At 40.5% G+C, this 23954-nt stretch overlaps 1 protein-coding gene across 2 annotated transcripts in view; it reads right to left on the minus strand.

Moving 5' to 3' along the window:
• The window catches only part of NKAIN3 (sodium/potassium transporting ATPase interacting 3), a 536135-nt gene that overhangs the window by 15568 nt on the left and 496613 nt on the right, over window positions 1-23954 (minus strand). For both annotated transcript variants that reach the window (XM_053661236.1, XM_053661235.1), the window contains exon 5: window positions 21510-21570. In XM_053661236.1, coding sequence (XP_053517211.1) covers window positions 21510-21570 — 61 coding nt within the window. The remainder of the gene's footprint in view (window positions 1-21509; window positions 21571-23954) is intronic.

Here is a 23954-nt window from a genome sequence, read left to right on the forward strand (position 1 = left end):
TGTTCCCAACTCTGACTGAAGCAGAGAAGCAGGGAGAGAAAGTGCACTTTCTCATCCTGAAGGCCTTTTTGTTTGTTTTCAACACCACCCTCATTACAAAAGTATTCCCAGGGCAATGCAAATCAAAACCGCAGTGAAGCTCGACCTTATCTCCACTAAGCCAGGTTTCAAAAAACAAAAACCGGATAATAACAATTGTTGGTGAAGAAGTGGAGAAGTTGGAACCTCATGCGCTGCTGGCGGGAATGAAGATGGAGCAGCAACTTTGGAACAGAGGCAGTGCCTCTGGTTAAACACGGTGCTACGGCAGGACCCAGTCATTTCACTCCTAGTGTTTACCCAATAGACGTGAAAACATGTGTCCACACAAAAACTGGTTCACAGCGTTTACAGCAGCACTATTCAGAATAGCCAAAAGGTGAAAAAATTCCAGTTTATTTTTATTTTACCTTAACATGCATGCCTGTATAGATAGATATAGATCTTGAAAACTTGAGTTTCTATTTTCATTGTTCTAATAGTGCATGCAGCTTTATTGGGAAGCAATTATAAATGACCTGTGCACCTGAGTTCCAGATGCATTTTTTGCTTCACAAATTCTTAATTTAATAAGAATTCTATGTTTTTTAAACCCACAATACCGTGCTTCACTAAAATTTGTAATAGGAGCACAAAAATAAATGATTTTATCTTTAGTATTCACTTTTTAACTGAATTAGCACACCATTTAAAGTAAAATTAGAAGTGTTAGCCTAGACAGAATGAATATCACAAAGTTTTACTTCGATTCTATGAATTGGATTAAAAAATCAATCCATATTTGGAAAGTTAATTGGTTTTCTGCTGCAAGCACCCAGTGAACTGGTGAAATATTGTGTTTACCGTTGGGATTTTAGCTCTGTGGGAAATTCTCTCCCACGGCTGGAGCAGCCCAGCGCCCTCCACTGACCCACATACCAGCCCTGGTCTGGGCCACCGGCTGCTGGTAGGGGCCCGACCTTCCAGCACTTCCCCCACCTCCACTGGACGCAGGAAAGTATCAGCCATCTCTGTCACCCTGTCCACGTCTCTACCTTTTTAATCCACTGACCTGCCCACTGTGCTTGAAAGGAAGATGCTAATTACATTGCTCACTTAAAGATTTGGGAAGAACAGGGTGGTGGTGTTGGTCTTCTCACAGATTTAACTATGTCCTGAAAAGAGAACTCTACTCATTGCATTAACATCTCACACACCTTGAAGAAACTAGTGCAGAAGGCTGAAGTGCTGTCGGTTTACCTGTCTTAGATCATCTGAATGTAACTATTAACAATAAAGCTTCATGAGTAAACTAAATAATCTAGCCCCAATCTAAACCAGGTCGGATGCCAGGGCAACGGGTGCAAATGGAGACTGGTTCCACCAAACCAGGACGGTGGTCGCCCCTGTGGACGGCACCGTGAATGAGCCACATCTTCTCTGCATGTCAGAATTCTAGTGTGATGCAAAATTTGCAAAAATCTAAAAACAAAACATTGCATATTGGTAAAAGTTACATTATCAAGCTTCTGGAAGCAGGTAAGACTATAAAAATATGCTTTTTTTAAAAGGAGGAATTAAGGAGCGATCATTGAAAAGTGGGCAATTAAGAAACTAAGAACATCAAGAACCTCTTGTGGAAGGGACACAACCATGTGGCTTTTTTGGCAACAGAAATCTCCAAGTCCATGAGATAATGATGTTTCAATATTTTTAAAAAGAGGTTTTTTAATGCATACGCGAACACTTCTCATTTTCCAGAGTGGGTAGACAAGTCAAATTGAGGGGGAAATTGAAGTGTAAATGGTGGGCAAGTTTACAGACTCTGAAAGCTTTTTTTAATGATGTCAAATGCTTTAAAAATATTGAAGACATTTTTTTAAAAAGATGACTTAACGAAACACTTCAAAACAACTCAGTAGGGAAGTCCTTCAGCTTTTAAGTTTGCAGAAAGGTAGTCATGGTTCACTGTTAAGGAAGTAAAGCAACTATGCATTCTAAAACTCGCTTAAATGCAAAAGATGTGAGATGACAAGGTGCTGAATTAAGCAATTCCTCCAGTCATAGAATAATGAGATGAATTCCAATAAGTCACAACAAGTAACAGAGAAGACATGGTTACGTTTCAGAGGTACTCGGGCAGGACAGCTAGAAAGAAAGCATCCACCATATATGGACCTTTGGCACAAGAGTGGTTATGGAAGAGATGGAAAAACAGAACACCTGAGCAGAGTGCGGTGGGGGTTGGGGGACAGCTTGTTGGGTGGCCCGTAGGAAACTCCAGTTGAATTCCATATTCTCTGGTTATTAAATCTTGATTGTTGTCAGGTGGGAGAGGGGTGAGAGAACGATTGAAAAGGTGAAGGAGATTAAGAAGTACAAACGGCCAATTAGAAAAATAGTCACGGGGATGTAAAGTATAGCATGGGGAATATAGTCGGTAATATTGTAGTAACTGGGTCTGGTGCCAGATGGGGACCAGACTTACTGGGATGATCATCGTGTAAGTTACATAAATGTCTAATCGCTATGTTGCGTACCAGAAACAAATATCATATGTCAACTGCAACTGAAGAGTAAAATGTAAAACAAGTCTTGCAATTTAGAACAAAAACTTAGCACAATTAAGAGGTAACACCAATTGTGCAGAAAAGTCAGTTATACAGAACATTTCTCTTCACTCATTCCCAGAAACTGCGTGAGTATAAAAGACCCCACAGGGAGGGCCTGCAGCCAGGAAACCCCCGTTGTTTGCAATCCTTTCAAATGTATTTCCTGTGCCAGCTTCCAACAGCTCAGCCAAGCAACTTCTTAGAAGAAATTTATGTTACTTGTTACCAAATATCCTGACGAGGATTCTCACTGACCTGAAAGGATTAATTACAAAGCTACTTGGGATTTAAAGCAACATCTACCAGACAAATACAGACTTATTTTTCACTTGTAAAAGATACACAAGCAATTGCAGCTGTTCCAGTTGAATACAGGAAACTCTCTGGTCATAAATAAAGTTTCCAATAGATAACTCAGTGCTAGTGGTCCTATTCTTTATTTAGATATTGCAAACCTGACTGACTTAATATACGAAAAGCAACAACCTAAGGCCCTTCCCAGCGAGCCCTCAACCTGCCACTTCTGTCCCAGGTTTCACTGTGTTCACTGAATATCTAATCAGAATGGAGGCGTTTTGTTTCTGAACCAGCTGTGTTGCATGCTGCCTTGTCGCTGAATTGAGGGACACTGAGCCCCTGTAACATTGCCTTCAGCTCAGAATAATGAAAACACTCAGGACAATGGGGACCAATTAACATACTTACTCTGAATTTGCTTGCTTGTCTATCATTGTTCCTGTTCTGTAGTTATTAGAGTGTTCTAATAAGCATTTATTTTGCAAGTTGCCAGCAAAAATGTCTTAAGGAAGCATTGTTGAAGTCTTAAATAACTCAAGTATTGGGGCTACACTGAGATTTGCTTGTTCTGTGATATGATTTCTTAAGAGAAAAACCAGGGTGGAGGCTCAACGCCAACTGAGTTCATGCAGAGACCCGTAAATACCTGGAGGGAGGATTTTGCAGCACCCCACAGGTAATGAGGGCTTTAGGAGAGACCCGTTATTACAGAAAGGTCTGGCAACTCACCCACGTCCATGTTTTTAGGGAACGAGCTATGACTGGAAGAATCTGGGCTTTCAGAGGGCATGGTCCAGGCCACAGTCGGGATGTTCCTAGGGGCGCAGGGATGGGTGTGCTGGGCACGGTGAACTTGACAGTGCCCTGAAATACCCTTGCTCCTGGTGGCTGGGGCTGTGTTGCTGCTTTCCCATGAGCACTTTGGGAACCCTAAGGGCCATTCACACAGCAGATGGTACCCAAGTGCAAGCTTTACGGCTGTTCATTGCTGTTCTCTTTACGATGCTGAAAGTTCAAGATCTCCGCCTTTTAGAATGCACAGGAAATTGAAGGAGGGAAGCACGTGGGACCAAGGAGATGCTCCAGGAAAAGTTCTCCAGTTCAAGGGCAGAGTTTGCAGTCACGTAGGCCAAGTTGTCCAGATCACAGCTTTCCAACAATTTTACCCCTTCTGCATGGTAACATCCACGCAAAATGGACTCTCTCACTTCTGTCTTGTTCCCCTCAGTCCCAGAACTGATGGAACTCAATTGTCCCTCATGACAGTTTGGTCTGGAAAACACTGAACATTGTCACTGGGAGGGTGTGGAGGGTCTGGAAGCAACCTCAGGACTCCTCACCCCTCCTTGTGCTAGGGAGGGAGAGGGGAGGCTGTAGGTGACAGGGGTCTTCAGCCTGGGGAAGGCATGTCCCGGCTGTATGTGCAAACTTCCCAAATGATGTGTAGGTGTGCATAGTTTAAAGGAGTCAATTCCAAGGGCATTCATTTCATAATTTATGTGTCCTGAGAAACTGTGTGTGGCCCTTCTGGTCCTTGGTTCCCTCATTCTCTTCCACATTTGTATTCTCTCCACTTTGTAAGGAAAAGCATTAATCTCGGCCACTCGGAAATCTTATCTTGGCACACTACTCTGGGGGAACGTCCTCCAGGGCCCTAACCCAGGTGGCAGTTTTAATCTTCTGTGATGACAAAATAATAGCTACTCATGACAAAGTGTCTACTTTCTGATTTTTTGTTTCCAAAATAATTGGAGCCCCTAACTGATTTATTAGCTGTAGTACTTTCAAAATAATTTTTCATAATAGATCATTGTGCACTTTCGAACCTAAATCTCAGCCACTCAATCTGTAATTTCACTCCTCCTACTTCTCCTTTCTCCTTCCCCACTTCATTTTCCTCTTTTGTACTCACCACTATTTAGCATACTATATATTTTACTGTAACAATCTCATTCGTTGTCTGACTCCTCCACTGCAATTTCAGCTTTACCACACGAGAAGTTTTGTTTGAGCTTTTCTGATTTTTTTTCTCTGCTAGACTAGTGCTGGGCACAAGCTCCCAAAGCTGACTGGGAACACAGGGACTGCAATAATCGAGCGAGACCGCTGTAACCAACTTCCTCTCTCTCTCACCGTGTTCTTCCTGCAAACAAGGTTCGCATAGATACAACACCAGGGTCAAGTATTTGAAAGTAACTTGGGTGACCTATTCAATCTAGCAATAACTGGCAGTCACCCACGAATCCGTGAGCTAATTGCAACAAAACTCTCCATTTCATTAAAAGGTTCTCTTCTTAGAAATATTTCACTTTCTGCTTAAGTGTTTATTCGGATGGGGTTCTAATTCCAAGTAGTGGAATTATCAACATGTGTGAGCAAACATAAATGTATTACATGTCTGGATGAACGGATTTATGTTTGCTCAGTCACGTCGATGGTCAATAACTATATAGCTGACTTTGGAGCAACATGGGTGTGGACCGCGTGAGTCCATTATGTGCTGATTTTTAAAAATATAACTGTAAATGTATTTTCTCTTCCTTCTGATTTTCTTAATAATATTTCCTCTAGCTTACTCCATTGTAAGAATACTGTTTATAATGTATATAATATATAAAATATGTGTTAATTGACTATCTGTGTAGGACGTCTGGTCAACGATAGGTTGTTAAGGAGTTAAGTTTTGGGGGAGTCAAAAGTCGTAAGTAGATTTTTAACTGTGCAGAGTGTTCAAGGGCCAACATTCATTATAAACCCATCCAAAGGAAAAAGTTTAACACAACATCTGGTCACAGGAAAAAAATAAATTTTTATTTATAAAACTAAATAAAAATACTTGCAGATCTTTTAAACTGAATATAATAAGATGTACTGAGAGAAATGAAAGATGTCTTAAGCAAATAAAAGAACATAAAACACTTATAGATTGTAAAACTCAATATTATAAAGATATAACTTGAACTGTAGATCAACTCATCTATGGATTCAAAGCAAGCCCCATAAAAATTTGACAATTTAATCAAAATGCTGATTTTAATGCAGAGGCTCAAGTTTGGTTCAGACAATCTTGAAGAAGAGCAAACCATGGGAATTCCTAATTTAAGATGTAAGATTGATAACTGGGTTATAGAATTAACAAGCTTTAATTATTAAAAATGAAATTATAATCTATAAACAATTTCTCATTGAAGAAATGTATGATAGATTAAAAAAACTTCTAAGAATACACATATTACATTAGGAAATAGTTTTATGGGTGAAGTGTAATGGCAGTATTAGTTCAAAAAGAAAAAAGCCCAAATTTAAAGTTCCAACTGTTTGTAAATCTTTTAAAATGTATGATAATGAGTATTAAATTGTTATGGCATTTAGATTCTATGGGATACATTCAAATGAGTAATGCCTTAGTTTTATGGTTAAATATTATAGTAATTCTGTCACGTGTCAATTTATCTCCGCTGGAGTTACGTTTCCTGAATTCCCCTCTCTGTATGGTTCTGAGTCGAAACTGGTACAAGAGACATTTGTGTGATCTGGAAGACAGGTGCGGAGCAGAATTGTTGTGTTCAGAAGTTGGTCTGGGGCCCCACTGCAGCTGGAACATGGAGAGCTGACAGCCAAGAACAACAGGGGCCTGCCGACCAAGACTGCAGGGGGCCACTCCCCAGCTCAGTGATGCCAGCGGGAGAGATGGGGGAAATGTGGGTGGCCGGCCCCACTCCACACATCCTGCATCACTACATCACCTTGACCTCAGAATCAGTGCTGGGACAAGGACCACAGCCCTCCTGAACCAAACACCTGATACGGCTGAGAAATTTTTGGCATGGCTGCGTTTTCCTGGAAGCGGCTACCATGAGGAAGAAATGCTAAGTCTGGTTTTGTGAAAATATGGGAAGTGACATTTTTACTTTTTTATAATCATACCCATGCCATTTGTCTCGTATCAAATTCTCTTACATGTTACTGAGCCAGACTTTAATAATGGTGGATTCTTCCAATTTCACTGTATGGTCATAGAGATTTTACAGTGGTTAAAATTAAACACAGTTTATGTGTATTGGGGGGGAGAAGCAGATGGGGAAAGGTTTGTTTTCACAATTTTGTGGCATATGAATTGGCTCCTGAGATTCTGTTATTCTAATGATAAACTTTGCATACTGAGAATTTTGTGTTAAAACAAAGGCAATTGATTTGGAGCAAAATCATTAGGTATATTGTTATTGAACAAGAGGTCCAAGGGGGGGCAGTATTTGGCCCACCTAGGGATGCCAAATATTGCTACATAACAGGGGCCCCTCCCAAGGACAGAATACTAATATCTACTGGGCTCTCTGTCCGTTGCCAATTGAAAAGACATCTCTCAAAGCCAGAGATTTGTGAAAAGGAAACAAAATGTTTATTTAATGCTATTCAGGCCTAATGCCTCCACTGAAATATCAAAGTCCTTTAGGGTATACACCTACACCCACACAGCGCTCCCTTCTCCCACTGTCCCAACTCCGGGTACCGTAAATCAGGAAAAGAGCGCACGTCTGTGTTTCAGGCCGCTGGCACTGTCAGCTGTGTCACCGTGCAGGCAGGGTCTCTAGTTAATCCAAAAGTTATGTGGCACCTTCTCACAGTCCACTGGCAAGAGTCCTTTGTACCCAGTTCCAGGCAAAGTCTCTCCTGCTTCCCAGGCCCCACGGCCAAAGGGGGCACCCCCGAAGCCACGTGGGCTTCTTCCACCAAAGCTGCAGGGGTTTGCACTCTGACCAAAAGTGCGTGTGGCTTTCTTCTTCACTAGGCTGCAGGGGTCTGCACTCTTCCAAAGCTGTGTGGTTTTCCCTTTCACTCTGCTGAAACCTTGTGACTCTCCTCAATGGCTGCACGGGTCTGCACTCTGGCCAAAACCGCATGGTTCCCCCCCTCTCCACCTTGGCAAGAGGGGGGGTCTTCACTCTGCTGAAACCGTGTGGCTCTCTCCTACATGACTGCAGGGGTCCTCACTCTGCCCCAAACCGTGTGGCTCTCCTCTTCACCTTGGCAGGTATCACCTCGGCAGGTATCACCTCATGTCCTGGAGCCAATCTTTTCCAAACTCTCACGCAGGCATTGTAACTTGGGGGACCTGCCCCCAGTTACATCTTGGGTAGAAGCCACTCCCTTCTCCCTGGCTCAAAATTCGGCCACAGCTACTTAACACATCTATGAAACCAGTTAAAGGTTATAGATATGTTAAATAATCATTCCAGAGGTTAGCTGCAAAACTGTTGTACAAAACAGCTCTCAATGGCTCTGCTCCATTTGTTCCTTCCCCCAACTCACACCTGTGGGGGGGAAGGGGTGAGGGCATCTTCTGTGTCTCTCCAATATTCCTATACACTTTGAATTCTGAACATCATTCCAAATCTTTTTTGGGGGCCCCCCTTGGCTGTACCCTGTATCAATATTACATTACATGGGACTCCCATATCCACTTAAATTTCAGTGGGCTAGCCCATTCTTTTTCTCCACATTGTGCAAGTAATTTATATTCCCAATATTTAAACATAAACATTTTGGTATTAATTTAGTGAGTGATCAGTATTTCTTCCTTTACCCGTTTATAAAGAATTTAGTTCTTCTTGTTGAGAAGAAAGGCACAACTGTATGTGGGAAAGCGTGTTGGCCTTTGGTACCTGACCAAGCTGGATCACATATTCATTCCACTTCTTCTGTAGTGGCCTGCCCAGGAGGGGAGCTAGCCACTGAATCAATAGGATGAATGTAATGGCTAATAGCCTGCCCAGGAGGGGAGCTAGCTGGTGAGTCAACAGGATCAGGGAGAGCAAGTAACTAAGTAACTGAGGAGTAAGAACAAAGAAATTCGTATTAACTCTTATCAGCAGTTCCGCTTTCTTGCTTTTGCACCAGAGGTAACAGTCCGAGTGGCAGACCACCCCTCATCCTATACAGATAATTGTTCCCCACTGATTGGGGCCCAGAATTTGGAGACTAACTCCTCTGGGTCCGCGCGCATGAAAATAAACTTCCACTCCATACACCTGAGTTGTTTTCTGTAACACTTCTAGGCCATGTGAGCTGGGAGAAACCTCAAGGCACTGTGTACCGAATGAGGACGGTGACTGCCTGGCAGAGTGTGGCTGTCTAGATGAGCTAATGACCTTGGAGTATGGGGACACAAAAGCGTACAGCAAACAGCAAGCTGTTATTGATAATATTGATACATTTATCTTATTCTGAGAACACATTCCCATGAACTATTGATTTCAAAAATTTCAAAAGCTTTGTTTCGCTGAGGATAACAATGATTTGCCAGAATTCCTGCACTTCCTTCCCCCTGGTTCCCAGAAGACTGTCTGTCCTTGAGAAACCTGTATTGAATTTGTGTCTAGTTGGATTTTCTCATATTTGGAAAGAGTAGCTACTTTGGAGGAGGGGAAATTGATTAGTGTGCCACATTCCAAAGCCTGAAGTTTCATCATTTTTGAGCACAAGTAAGAAAATAAAGCTGAGTGGAAGCAGAATGTGCAGGGTTAAATGTCAAGTAGAAGCAAGGCTCTACCTCCATCCAGGGCTGGTGCTGGGGATTCCTCCCCTGTGCTCGAGTTCCGGGCAAGTGACTCACCCAGTGCACGTGTGACCAGGCTGAGTGCCCGTGTGACACTCTCATCACCACTCGTTTAACTTTGACTGGCACTGCTTTCATTCTCTGCTCCTTCCCCCCACAATAGCACAAACACTGAGGGGAGATGTCTCTCTCTCCCTCTCTCTCTCTGTCCCCCCCCCCTCAGTCTTTTAAGCCACTATATAGGATTCTTTGTAGGTAATACATGCCCTTTGTGCACCTTTTCCCTAATGTTTTCAGTGCTCTTATTTTATATGCAGTGATATGCTCATTCTAGTTATTCTGCAAGGATCCCTGGACTACCTTTAATAATTCGTCTTTGATTCTTATATGTGGGGGACGCTGGTTTGTATAGTGTCCCTACAGAGTGCTTTGATAATAAGCAACTACTATTTTGACTTCCTTCCAGGCTCTGAATTGCAAGTCATATCACATGTATAAGGACACGTGTAACATATTGGCTCCCACCATCCTGCCTCTTCAACACACACACACACACACACACACATCTTAGTTTTTATTTTCTCGTATTTGTCATGAGAGTAGCTAGTTCCCCCTGCCCCTTTCTTTCTTTTTTTAAAAAAATATTTTATTTATTTATTTTTCGAGAGAGGGGAAGGGAAGGAGAAAGAGTAGGAGAGAAATGTCAATGTATGGTTGCCTCTCATGTGTCCCCTGCTGGGAACTAGCCTGCAACCCAGGCATGTGCCCTGACTGGGAATCGAACCACGATACTCTGGTTCGCAGGCCCGCGCTCAATCCACTGAGCTACGCCAGCCAGGGCCCCCCTGCCCCTTTCTTATTTTGGTCATCTTTTATAGTACATTTTCTACTCTCTTTGAAGTTACTCAGCTATTTTACACACATTCAAATTGTGCTCTCTTTCCCTACAGTGGCGGATTAACCCTCCAGTTAATCCTCATCAGTGATTGGATGGAATAGCTGTGGTCAACTACAGCTTGCCTTTCGAAGCTTTTGTAATTTTTCAGTTAGTCCGTTCAGGATCACTGGTGGCTGAAGGCCATTTTGTCCCTACTGCTGGGCTTGTTAGGAAGAACATTTTATTCTGGAAAAAACAAGATTTAAAAGAAATCATGAACACAACTTCCTTTTCTATTTCTGGAGCTCCCTTTTCATCTTTATTTGGCTACATTTCCAGCTTTTGTTCCTCTCGTGGGTTCAGATCTCTGGAATCAAATGTTCCCATAATCAGTGCTGACACTTTCTTCCCACTTAAAATTTTCTAACAGTGGATAATACTTAAAAAGTGGAATAATACATTTATAAAATCTCTTCAGGGTCAATAAACCAGAATGGCATGGCTGGGAGGAAAAATAATGGTCAGAAAGGTAAGGGCTAAAACCAGTTCTATGAATTTGTCTCAATAGTTATAACTTCTCCTCTATATAATATATTTTTTTCTTGGTTATCCAGTTGTTTTCCCCAATATATTTGCAACATTCTCACTTAAATATAGCCAACGTTTTTACTTTGCTCTATAAATCAAGCGACAAACACTTGTTGACTTTGAAGTTTTCTCGTATATAATTCCTTTTTATTGCTTGCTTCTACAATTTCATATATTTCCCCTTTGACTATTATTTTATTTTTAATGGCCTCTATTATTATTTTTGGACTTCCCTTTCCTAGTACAATCTTCATCCAAAAAATACTATTTCTTCTGAGATCGCTATTACACTTTTCCCCTTCTATGAGTTACTACTCAAAGAAAATTGAATCTACCATAGTCTTCCCAAGATTAAATCCATTCATTGACTCCACATGATCTAGCAAAGCATCCCAACTGCTGTGACCTGAGTGGGTACAGACGCAGTAAGATACCGAGTCCCTCATTCCCTTGTGTTTGTGTGTTTTTGTTGGTGTGTGTGTGTGTGTGTGTGTGTGTGTGTGTGTGTTTGCTGAGTGAGGTTTAGGGTAATTAGCCCTCTGTGCCAGTCAGTTCTTGCTGGGAGAATAGTAATGTATTCACCACAGAGTGCTTTATGAATGCTAGCTCTCTGTGAGGGCCAAGATGTAAAATAGGTCGGGAACCACTGTTGTAGGACAGAACCCAAGGTCCCTGAAAGACTGATCTTACCACTCATTTAGTGAACCGAGCATACCACAACTCATCACTTCCTGCATAATCCAAGCTTCTCTCAGGCCTTCTGAATATTTCATGGTTTTCCTATGCTCTTTTGACATATTTTCCCCAGTATTTAAAATGCATTTTCTTTGTTCTTTCTAGTGATTGCATGTTCTTCATATAAGACCACATTCCTAGACTCTGAGCAGCCATGCTTGGTGTCCTGAGACACATTCAGCCTCTGCTTACTTTTTCTGTGCACCCAATTCACTTTGCACAAGCCGTTATCTGTACTTCCTTCTTCTGTAGTTATTTATATGCTTGGCTCACTTAATAGAGCGTAAGGTCTCCTGGTAAAGGGACCAAGTCTTATTTTGTCTGTACCCTTGTGGTCTAACACACAAATGTCTTTCAATAACTGCGTCTTGAATGAGTGAATAAAATTAATCAGTAAAAGACTGGTTATTTAAACTTGTTTAAACACTACTAAAATTAAGCACTATTAGGCTAGATGTAGACTGTAAATACTTTTGGATCTGACCAGGTCATTGACTTTAGAACAAGAAGAGATACGAGAGAAATGCAGAATCCAATCAAACATTTAAATGTCCACGAGGATTGGCAACATATCTAGAATGCAGAAAGAACACAGAATTCTGAGCCAATGTGGTTGAAAGAAGCAAACAGAATGTCAAAAATATGTTGAAAAGCAGGATGATAAGTATCTTTGCGGCACTTGGGAAAATATTAAAATGTTTTAAAGAGTTACTAAGTATAAAACCAACCAAAAAGAAACTCTTAATAGGAGTAAATTCTTCTTTCTACTCAAATCTTTTTTTTTTAAATCTTCACCTAAGAATATGTTTATTAGTTTTATTTATTTATTTTAAACTATATATTTGATTTTATTAAATTATACATTATAATTTTATTACAAATTATATTTTATTGTTTATGCTATTGTAGTTGTCCCCATTTTTTCCGCTTTGCCCCCCTCTACCCAGCCCCACCTTCCACTGCCTGAGGCAATCCCTACACTGTTGTCCATGTCCAGGGGTCATGCATATATGTCCTTTGGCTACTCTATTCCCCACACTGTACTTTACATCCCCATGACTATTCTGTAACAACCAATTTATCCACCCATCCCCTTGGCCTCTCTCCCATCCGGCAACCATCAAAATGTTTTCTGCATTTCTGCATTATGATTCTGTTTCTGTTCTGCTTGTTTGTTCATTTTGTTTTTTAGAATCACTTGCCAATAAATATGCATTTATTGACATTTTATTGTTCATATTTTTGATCTTCTTAAAGAAAACCCTTTGACATTTCACAGAATACTGATTTGGTGGTAATGAACTCCTTTAGCTTCTTCTTGTCTGGGAAGCTCTTTATCTGTCCTTCGATTCTAAACGATAGCTTTGCTGGGTGTGTCATCTGAGTCCTTGTGTTGTGGGCTGCTGACTTAGTCACATTTGAAGGGTATAGAATGTGATTGCATCTTGTTCCATCAACTATTAAAAAAGCTGTTAAGTTTGTTAAAATAGTGGAAATTAGAATCCCCTCAAAATTTAGGTTCTGCTTCCCAGCTGAAAATCCCTAAACCTGTGCTGACCTCGGATTGTTTGAGATGCTTATTTACTGGAGAAATGCATTCTCAACACAGGGAACTGATAATAGAACAAAGTAAGCCAGTTCCACAATTTTAATACTCTTTTTTTATGAAGTGCAGATTAGGGCTTTGTAATCATTGGGATAATCTGTGTTTACCTGCTATGTAAAATCTTTCTGATTCTTAACATAATCAGAGAGATTAGGTTAGATCTGGCAGATTCACCTTGTAAAACCAATTCAAAATTTGAATGGGGTCATTAAATTTGCACTCGTGATTTTAAATTGAAAGATATGGGGAAATTTCATTCAAGTTGTGTACTCTTTAAGAAAATATTTAGATGATTGAATTTAAGTAGATCAAAACGTTACTGAACGTTCAATAGAATACTGTTCAGCCTTATCAGGAAATGAAATTGTGGTACATGCAGCTGTGCAGATGAACCCTGAAATGACAGCTGACCTCTGTGAGATGAGTTATACACAAAAGGACAAACACTGTAGAAGGCCATCAAACGAGGTGCCCAGAGTCGGTAAATACGCAGAGGCGAGCAGGGACTGCAGGGGTGCGGAGAGGGGGCTGAGAAGTCCTGGTTCATGGCCACAGAGCTTTTGTGCAGGAAGGAAATGGACAGTGCTGATGCTTGTACAACATTTTGAGTGTACTTAATGCTATTTAATTGCACACTTAAAAATGTTCAAAAGGTTAATTTTACATTATGTATATTTTATCACAGTAAAAAGAAACAAGAAATTCCAAAGAAGCGGCTATTAAAATGTACTGGATTTTAGAATGAATACTAAAAGTCCTGTTTAGCATTTAAGGCTTAAGAAAACACAGGTTTGAAAAAAATTTGTCACTTTAAGAAATTGCATAGTGATTTCAACTCAGAGTAGCTATGAATAGAATGTTATTCCTTCATGGACATCAAAGATGCACAGCGACACCTGAAAAAGTTTGTCTGTGTGCAGTGTGCACACAGACTCCCGCTGTTGAAGTTTCTGTCTTCTTCTCCCCCTCCCCCTTTCCTTTCCCCTTCTTCTTCTCCTCCTTCGGCATTCACAGCTGGTCTTATCAGGAAGGCTCCCTTTACTTAGAATTAGTGGCACTTGCTTTTATTACAGAACACTTTTAAGAGCTGTAACTTTCTGAAATAACATGGCCTTTGGGGCATGAAGACAGATACTCATTGCAAGGTTATTGGACACCAGAAGCAATAAATTAGAAGGCCTCCTACCACCTGCTACTCAGGAATGTTTGCTGGGGATGGAGGAATAGCCCCTCGAAATGCAGTGTCTCACAAAAACACAGCCTTTGCTTGAAAAAAAAACAAAAAACCAAGGAACAGAAAACTGATCATTGAAGCCTGACTTCGCCTTCAAAACATGAAGAAAAAAATGCAGTGACAAAGTGCTAAAGGAACTTGGCCCTTCGCCTGTTCTCTTGTGTCTTTGTCGTCTCAATTAGGAGGAAAACACAGTCAGTGTGACACCAACTCGGGCTTCAACTGCAGGACCAGTAACTAAGAAGGGTCTCTGTTTCCCTTACGTAAAAAAGAAACATTTAATTTACTTCTCCAAATAAACGTGTAGGGGAATGAATAGAAAATGAGGCAACTGTAGAATGATGAAAAGAAAACAATATTTAAGTCTAGGCTGTGCACTTTTTGCCACAATGTGTAGAAATGGCCTATTCTTCATCACTTTCACGTGACCTTCCTGGTGAATGCAGAGGTTAAAAGTTACATCCCAGATACAATCTGCCTTTTGACTCACCTCTCTTGTGAGAGTCAACAGGCCAGGAAAGTCCAGGTTACCTTTTGACCCTGCAGAACACCCAGGAGGAAGCTGCTCCTGAAGTCAAAGCCTTTGTTTTGTCTGGAAGCTTCTTCCGGAAGTGATTCTTGCTGCCCCTTCAGGAATGCTCTCCTCCTGCCCCTCACCGCCCAGGCTCTTTCATCCTCTTTGTCTGAGCTGCAGTGCCATCTCCTCCAACAGACCTTCCCAGGGCCCCAGGAGGCACTTGCGTGTTAAGTGGAAGGCCGGAGATGCTCCACCCCTTCAGTGGCAGGAAAACCTCGTGTGTTTGTACCGCAGGGGCTCCACCTCAGGGAGGGCCCTGGCACACACTCGTGGGCGTGCCTCAGCGCCTCACTCCTCAGAGGCACTTATCCTCGTATCCCAAGTTATGTGGTTACCTCTCCTCCAAGCGGTGGCTCAGCGACAAGGTCCCTTCAATATTGTGGTTCCACCATTTCAACACGTGTCTACCAAAGCTTCTACGCTTGTCTGTGCCCTACATACAGGTAGAAAGGGGAAGACCATGGAGGATCACATGGGGAAGTCATTTAGGAATCAGGCCTGGCAGTGCACAATGTCTTCTGCTCACTGCCAGGATCTAGGTGCAGTTTCATGGGAGCTGTGCAAGGAGAAGAACGAACAAGTGGGGTTAGTGACTGGCTGGCTAGTCTCTGACACAGGGCGACACGCAGCTATTACACGATTGGTGAAGGCAGTACTGATGAATAAGGACCAGAAAGCATTACACATTTTGCAGTTGATTGAACTGTAGGTGACAAAGACGGCTGTCTTTGGGATGCACCACAAACTCCAGTGTAGGCTTTCTATTCTCACAATCAAACAAAGAGCAAGAATAAGAAAGAACAAGAGAAGGGAGAGAGAGATTCTGCCCTGAGGAAAAATGTGGACAAAATGAAGAGCCTATTAGGTATAATTTAGAACTAGTTTACTTTGTACCTCATAAAACTCAGAAGGAGAGAAATACCTTTTGCTTTTCTCCAGCTTTATTTGCATGTCGGCAAGGCTGGCACTCAAGCTACGTGAGTACGAACTCCTACGCACCACGCGGATTCCAGTTTCTATTGTTGTTCCCAGGAACAAGACCACGTTATTTCTTTTCTCTTGGTTAATAGAGCATTTACCATAGAACACATGAGAATGCGTATTCCATATACACTTTTTATTTATTTATTTTCTTTCTTTTTAAAATTTTTGTTCATTTATTTTTGGTTGCTCGTGTGGCATTTCTTAAAGGAATAAAATCAGACTTCTATTAAATATTTGACCCAGGAATATATCTCATATCTAAAAGGAGTAAATATCTGTTTTATTATCTAATTTTACTTTAAATGCTTCATCGTAACACTGTGGGTATAAGCTATATACTGAGGAGGGCAAGTTAACATTTTTAGGACTTAATGAAAAAATCATCATTCCAAAAGTAGCCAGGCCAAGTATTCAAAATTTGTTACCATAGCTGCATCAGAAATCTGCTTCATTTACATAAGGACATTAGAAATAATTTTTAACTGGTAAAATAAACACTCTCAAGAGGTAGGATTGCCTGGCAAAACTCAAAAGGATGGAATTGCCTGGAAATCAGAGAAAAACTTTTCAAAGAGAGAGCAGTCAACAGTGACCAAAGCCATCTATTATAATGAAGCTTGATAAGATCTAAGTAATTTTGACAATTACAAGGTCATTGCTGGCTGCTGAGAGAGCATTTTCAGTGATAATATAGGACAGGAGGCCAGATGGCAGCAGACTAACAGTGGATGGGCAGTGAGAAAGTAAGCACTAAGTCTGGATTATGTTGCAAAAAGGTGAAGGGATTAAGACGTACAGATTGGCAGTTAGTAAAATAGTCATGGGGTTGTTAAGTACAGCGTAGGCAATACAGTCGATGATACTGCAGTAATTATGCATGGTGTCAGATGGATGCTAGACTTATTGGGGAGAGCACTCTGTAAGTTACATAAATGCCTAATCACTGTGCCCTACACCTGAAACGAATATAACATTGTAGGTTAACTGTAATGGCACAAAATTATTAAAAAAGAGAGAAAGGTCTGGATGTGGGAGGAAGAAAAGCACAAAAGACATGGAAGCTAAATGCATTCTAAAAGGGGAGTCAGGGTAATGTCTTTTATTTTGTGAGTTTATTTGTAAACTGAGGGGAAGGATCCAGTGGGAGGAAGAAGCTGGGCAGGGAGAGGGGAGACAGGGCGGGGGAGAGAGAGAGAGAGAGAGACTAGTTAATGGAGCAAGGTGCTGGGATGTGTGGGAGGGATGGACATAAAAAGCCACAAAAGCCGCAGGCAGAATGAAGACCTCTTTTTCCACACAAGGAGATAGTTACATGCGACTCATCAGAAAGTTACCAAAAGAAAAACTGTTTGAGAGCCACTAAATTTTTAATGGTTTATTGGATAAATACTGTGACTCCTTCGAAATGTTGGCTATGGCCACAGGATCACCCTTAGCTGATTCGCGTGTGTTTCTCCATCTTTGACTCACAAAATTCTTCTGAACCTCCACTCTTAAATATGCAACTATCACAAGGCGCACAAGACAACCAACTGGGTTTTCTATTCTGAAGATCATCTAGGCCTTTGCTGCTCTCACTGCTTCCCCTCCTGCCTGACCTTCGGGCCAATCTACATCTCTCCGTCTTCTCCATACGTTCTGAGGCTAAGTTATTAGGAGGAGATTGAAGTTATTTTTATTTCCAATTCACATCATTTCTATGGTAATACCACCTTATCCTTTTAAAAAGTGTGCATGGGCAGAAAGGCAAATACATGAACACTAGCCTGCAGGAAGCCTGAAGAAACAGCAGGTGCGTGGGATATTTTTCCAACAGTCATGCTTCCTTCTACTGAAAAGTTCCCAAAAAGTACACTAGCAAGGGCCAGATGCCTGCACAAAGAGCTACTTTGAGCTGTTCAATGTAAAATATTGAACCCACATGTGGGGGGTTCATTTCCTTTTAAAAAGCGTTAGCGTCTTTAACATACTTTTCTGCCACCATTCAACATCTATGTCCCAGCCTGGCCTTTGTGCACCCAAACGGATGTTCCAGTTGTAACTGGCAAGCTAATATCAGGAGTAGTGATAGCAACAGATTCTCTGGAAAATTCTGGCAATATTTGTATAAGTCAATACTATTTTCATCGTCTTTTGCCTCACCTTCGCACTTCCCTGAATTAAAACATTCTTTTAAGTAAATTTGACAAGATAGTAACAAGCCCACAAGTTCATTTTCAGCAGTAGATGATTCACAAACAAGGCGTTGACAGGTTTTTATGATTACAGAGTCCAAGTATCCTGGTCTCACAAAGGTGCTCATGGAGATTGATAGATATTGTAAAAAGAAACAAAGAGACATAAACAAGCTTTTTCATTAAAATGAGCGATAGAAAGTATAGACCCCCACCTACCAGTACTCTTCCTTTTGTGAGGTTTTTATTTCATTGTCTCTGACCTGCAGCCATGGTCTTTATAGGAAATGGTGAGCAAAAGAGGCTGAGAAGTAACTAAGAAGATGGGCGGATGGAAATAAATATTTCCTCAAGCATTTAGTACCCTTCTGAAATGCCCATCACTGAAATGTTAGTCCCACAGAACTACTTAGAGGGAAAAAGCAGGTAGCTGTTATTAATTTTTAAGCCTGGCTGACAGCTTTCAGTCCAAGTGCAAGTCTTAACTTTGCATTCTGAATAATGCAGAGATTTTCATTAGTTAAAATAGGATTCAAAATGATAAATGATACATTGTCTGCCAAAATACTGTGACATTACATTATACATTTGCAGTTACCTTTCAGAATAAGCTTTCCAGAAGTATACCCAGACAAATTGGAAAGCTAGCAGTATTGTTTCCTTATTTTATGTTTTGCATTTAGAAAAACAATTCAAAAGACATGTCTTCTTGGCTGTGGGTTGGTAATGTCTCGTCCAAAGAGCAGTTCATTATTGCACCTAAAAGCTAAGTGTTGGCACAAATTGTACTAGTCTATGAGATCATTGCAATTGGTTTCATAGATTCCTTTTTGCGCACATCTGCCTTCTGAAGACTCTGAGACAATTCAATTACGAGTGCACTTTTGATTCCTGCTTCTATCAATAAAAATATAAAATTACCCTTGCTTGAGAACTATCAGACTAAAAGGTTTCTGATTGCTTTTCACTGTCATCTCTCTTCCATCAGATTATCATGTCAGGTCGGTCTAGGGTGTATTTACTTTGTTTTGAGCACCCCAGACTCTTTCTGACTCTGAGTATTATTTGAACGGATGGCAACACAACAACTGTATCCAGATGTCTCTCGGTAACTTAATGTATGGCCCCAATAACAAACACTAGAATTAAACCATTAATGGAATAGGTTGTAACAGCTGCTTCAATCCTAGTTTGATGGGCATTAAAATAGCTGATTCAGAGATTTCTATAGAGTAACTTAAGCTAATTAAAGACACCAAAGTCATGGAACTACAATATCTGCCCGTGGTATACAATCCATACACATTGGCATTAATATTCTAAAAGAAGGCTAGTACAAGGTCAAAAAATGTTTACCCAATTTAGATGAGCCTTTTATTTTGCATGCCATTTTGCATTTCCCAGTTTTGCTTAAAATCACAGGCCTCAAAGAAAAGTCCTTTCTATATTTATGCTAATAGATAAAGAAGATTATTGATTATTCTATTCTCACACAGTAAGGCAGGAAAGAGCATTCCCATCGTTTGAGAGCCTCCAACTAATTCACTGAGGAGGAAAAGAAAGGATACTTTTGGTATTTACTCAAAAGTACCTTACAGGATTTAGTTGAGGTTTATCACTCTTTGTTACAATTTTTTGAAGTGTTTATTCATCCTCCATTCTAATCATTTCCATTAGGTCCTGAATCCAGTTAAAACTGTTCATATTCAATCAATTGCTTTTGGCTTTGCAGCCTGTTTTAGCTGTGGGTCGGAGGCAGGCTGCTTTGTGTACATGAATGTTGTCAGGTTGTGGAAATAACTACTCATGGAACTCCCGAAAACAGGCTTTTTGATGTTAACCTCATAGTGGGAAGTATGTCATTACAGCTGCACTTTTGAAATGTCAGAAACTTTATGGCTCAACTAGCATTAAAAAAAATACCCCCAAGCAAGCATGCAATATGTGATGCGGTGTGTTTGCATATTTTCATTGCCCGATGAGTTTCATCTCAGGTCTAGTATTTATTCCACTCAGTCAAATAAGTGGAGATGAGAGCTTATTTTGTCAGCTGGATCCCAGTTTATGCACCGTACACTACATCTGTTTGGAGGAAAGCATTCATCAGACTGCTTTGGAGTTGTATTCTAGAAAGTTCCAATGGCTCGCTTGACCCTCGCTGCTGAGTCAACTTTACAGCTCAGACCATAACTGAAGTGATATAACTAAATGTCTGATATGGTTGGGTGTGATTTGTTTACCCAATATTATTACTTTAAAATAAGTTAAGATTTCTTTTGGTATTACATGAGCCCATAACAGAGGTGTGCCAGGAAGTGCCTTGTACATTAGCAGGTAGGTGCCTAATACATGCCAGTTGTTGGCCTATGTTGCAAAAGCTCTATCTATGTAAGTTCAGGTTGTATATGCCTTTTGTTGTTGTTTTTTTAAAAAAGTTATTGTATTTTTCCATTACCATTTAACTCCATTATATGCCTCCCCCCCTGCAAACATGTGTATGTCTCTTTTTTTGAGTGTTCTACTAAAATGTGGTTACTTAGCTTTTTTAGCATCTCACTGTTTTTTACATCTTTTTTTAAGAGTGATTGTTTTTTTAAATTTTATTTATTTATCTTTAGAGGGGAAAGGAAGGAGAGAGGGAGAGAAACATCAGTGTACGGTTGCCTCCCATGTGTCCCCTGCTGGGAACTGGCTTGCAACTCAGGCATGTGCCCTGACTAGGAATTGAACTGTGGTTGTTTGGTTCCCAGGCCTGTGCTCAATCCACTGAGCTATACCAGCCAGGTACATCTTGCCTTGAAGGTTATTCAGTTTTAGTTTTCTCAGAGCACTTTATATAGTTTATATACATGTAGATCTTGCTATAATGTGTATTATTTTTGCTATTAGTCAGATTTCAAAATTCTGCAGCCGGTGTGCTTACAGTTGGTGAGGGATAAAACAGCCTGGAATCCTCTACTCAGCAACCCATTTAGGTCTCTGATGAAAGTTACTAAGGCACAATAGGACAGTGATCTGTGGGCTTCTGTATGTCTGGGAAGCTTCCCCCACAACTGGGACTGCGAGTTTCAGCAATCAGTACTATCTTATCTGAATGCAGTTTGCTTTGTAAATGTGTGATTGTAACTTTACTACGGCAAGTTCAGTCACTTTAATTCCAAATAGCAATGACTTCATAGCCCTGTAATGATTAGTTTTGGAAGCTATATCTCAGTGAAAATCAACTGCAAAGAAACAGCAGTGATACTTACAGGTGTCCTCCTCTTCCATGAAAATACTGATCACATAACAGGCATACACAAAACCAACCAACTGCAAAGAAGAGAAAAAACATGCTTTAAGAAGCTAGGCCTAATGTCCATAATTAAAGACCATATATAATCCAAAAGATAAAGAATATATAAGAGTAACGTGTAGAATTTATAACAGAAGAAATCTTGGTTTTGAACAATACCTGTGATTTTTAAGGAGGTTTTCCATTTCTATTCAACTTTAATAGCTTTCTAAAAAGCATACGGGAATAGTGAAAAAACAATTCTTAGATACTTTACTTAAATTTTGATTTGGGAAATACAGATCTTACATTTTAAGGTCACAGATTATTCAGAACATATATTTTTAAATGTTAACTACTTATAGAGCAATTTGTAGCTGCAGTCATTATTACTACAACTATTGTAATGTTTAATAACCAAAAAGGAATAAAAAATATATTAGTTACACATTAAACACCAATCACTTACTTAACTATTTAAAATGCTCAGAGAATATAAATTCTATTTAAATACCATGTTGTTTTTTAATTACAGCACAATAAAATGCATTGACTTTCAGGTGTTAGTCATAAAATCAAACAGATGAGATGACTAGTACTTTGGATACTAGTGGTTAAAAGAATAAATGCAGGTGCTTATAGGCTTTCTAGCTTTTCACATTTTTTTTCACTTATACTGAGAAGACAATTTTTATTCTATGGAGCCAGTGACACTGTAATTCTTGGAGGACAAAATTGTCATTGAATCTAGTTGAGTCTAAAATTACTCCAATAAGTACTTTGATGAAAAAGACGTTCCTCAATAGCTGTTATAGTCTGCCTTCTTACCTTTGTCTCCATTGTTAAAGTCTGTTCCTCCTTCCTTTTTATAAAATAATACGGGCAAGGAAACTTTCCTGATAGTCCCAGTGTGAACGGCTGAATGCAGGGAATAATAATATATCTGGTGGTTGTGACTGCCCTGGTAGATTAAGACTCTGAACTCATAGCACACTTCAGACTATCTAGACTAAGGCCAAGAAGTCCCTCAGAGGGTGAGTGGTTAGAATGAGAAGGACTTACACAGAGAGAGTTGCTTGCACACAGGAAGGTTCTCTCACCCCAAGTGAGGGGGTATTTCAGGGAACCAGAAACATGGGGGAACACAGGTGCTTGGTACCTAACTCCCACTTGGATAACTCAAAAGTCGGGAGGCTGTGGATAAATGGGTTTTTGGTGATAGAGTATGCAGAGACAGGGCTGAGCAGTTATGGCCAGCCAGGTGTATGGGTCCCCTTAGTCTGGCAGGTAAAGCCTTTTGGAGAGAACTGGCTGAGCTGTTCTGAAGTGGTACCCCACTCGGAGGACTTCCTGCCAGGGGCAGGTGGCCTCAGAAGAATGATGCTGCTACTTGGTATATAGAAGATGCACCAGCCAGAGAGGCTGATCACCCAGAGAAATAGCTGAGAGGATCCTAGAAGATGGTTGGCGTGGGTTTTTGAAGAACCCACAAAAGCACCTACAGAAGGAGGAGTTGCAGTTGGAATCTGTGACACCCAGAGAGCACCTCCTGCTAGATTACAGCTGAACCAGCTGAGTGAGACCTGGCTCCTTGTCTCTTCTCCCATGAGTCCTCCTTTCACTGCGTCCCTGGACTGACCAGAAAGAGAGAAGTGCAGTGAGAAAAGGGAAAGCAGCAATAGGTCCCTTCCCTGCTGCTGTCTCCAAATTGAAGTCAGACCCAGGATGAGGAGGAAAGTTTAAATAGAAGAAAGTTTGCACTGGCTTGGGCTGGGTTTTTAAAAATTGAGGTAAATATTATCTAAGCTTTAGGTGTATGATGTTATAATTCGACATATATATGCATTACAAGTGATCACCACCAAAAGTCCAGTCACCATCCATCACCATACAATGACCCCTTCACCCATTTTATCCTCCTATGAAGCCCCTCCCCCTGGCAACCACCCATCTGTCTTCTGCATCTATGTTTGTTTTTGTTTTTTAGATTCCACATATGAATAAAAAATCATAAGATATTTGTGTTTCTCCATCTGACTTATTTCACTTAGCATAACAGTTTTTGCACTCATGTTCTTGCAAATGGCAAGATCTTATTTTGTTATTTGTGACTGAATAGTATTCTGTTTATATACATTCACAGGTTCTTTATCCATTCTTCCATCATGGACACTTAGACTATTTCCATACCTTGGCTTTTGTAAATAATGCTACAGTGGATATGGGGGTGATTATATATTTTCAAATTAGTGGCATTCTTTGGATAAATGCTCAGAAGAGAAATAGATGGATCATATGATACTTCTAGTTTTACACTTTTGGAAAAATCTCCATATTGGTTTTCATAGTGTCTGTACCAATTTCCACTCCCACCAACAGTGCATGAGGGTTCCCTTTTCTCCATAACCTCCGCAACATTTTT

The sequence above is a fragment of the Artibeus jamaicensis genome, unplaced genomic scaffold (genome assembly GCF_021234435.1).
Source record: "Artibeus jamaicensis isolate MK-2021 breed Jamaican fruit bat unplaced genomic scaffold, CSHL_Jam_final scaffold_916, whole genome shotgun sequence".
In the NCBI taxonomy this organism is placed as follows: Eukaryota; Metazoa; Chordata; class Mammalia; order Chiroptera; family Phyllostomidae; genus Artibeus; species Artibeus jamaicensis.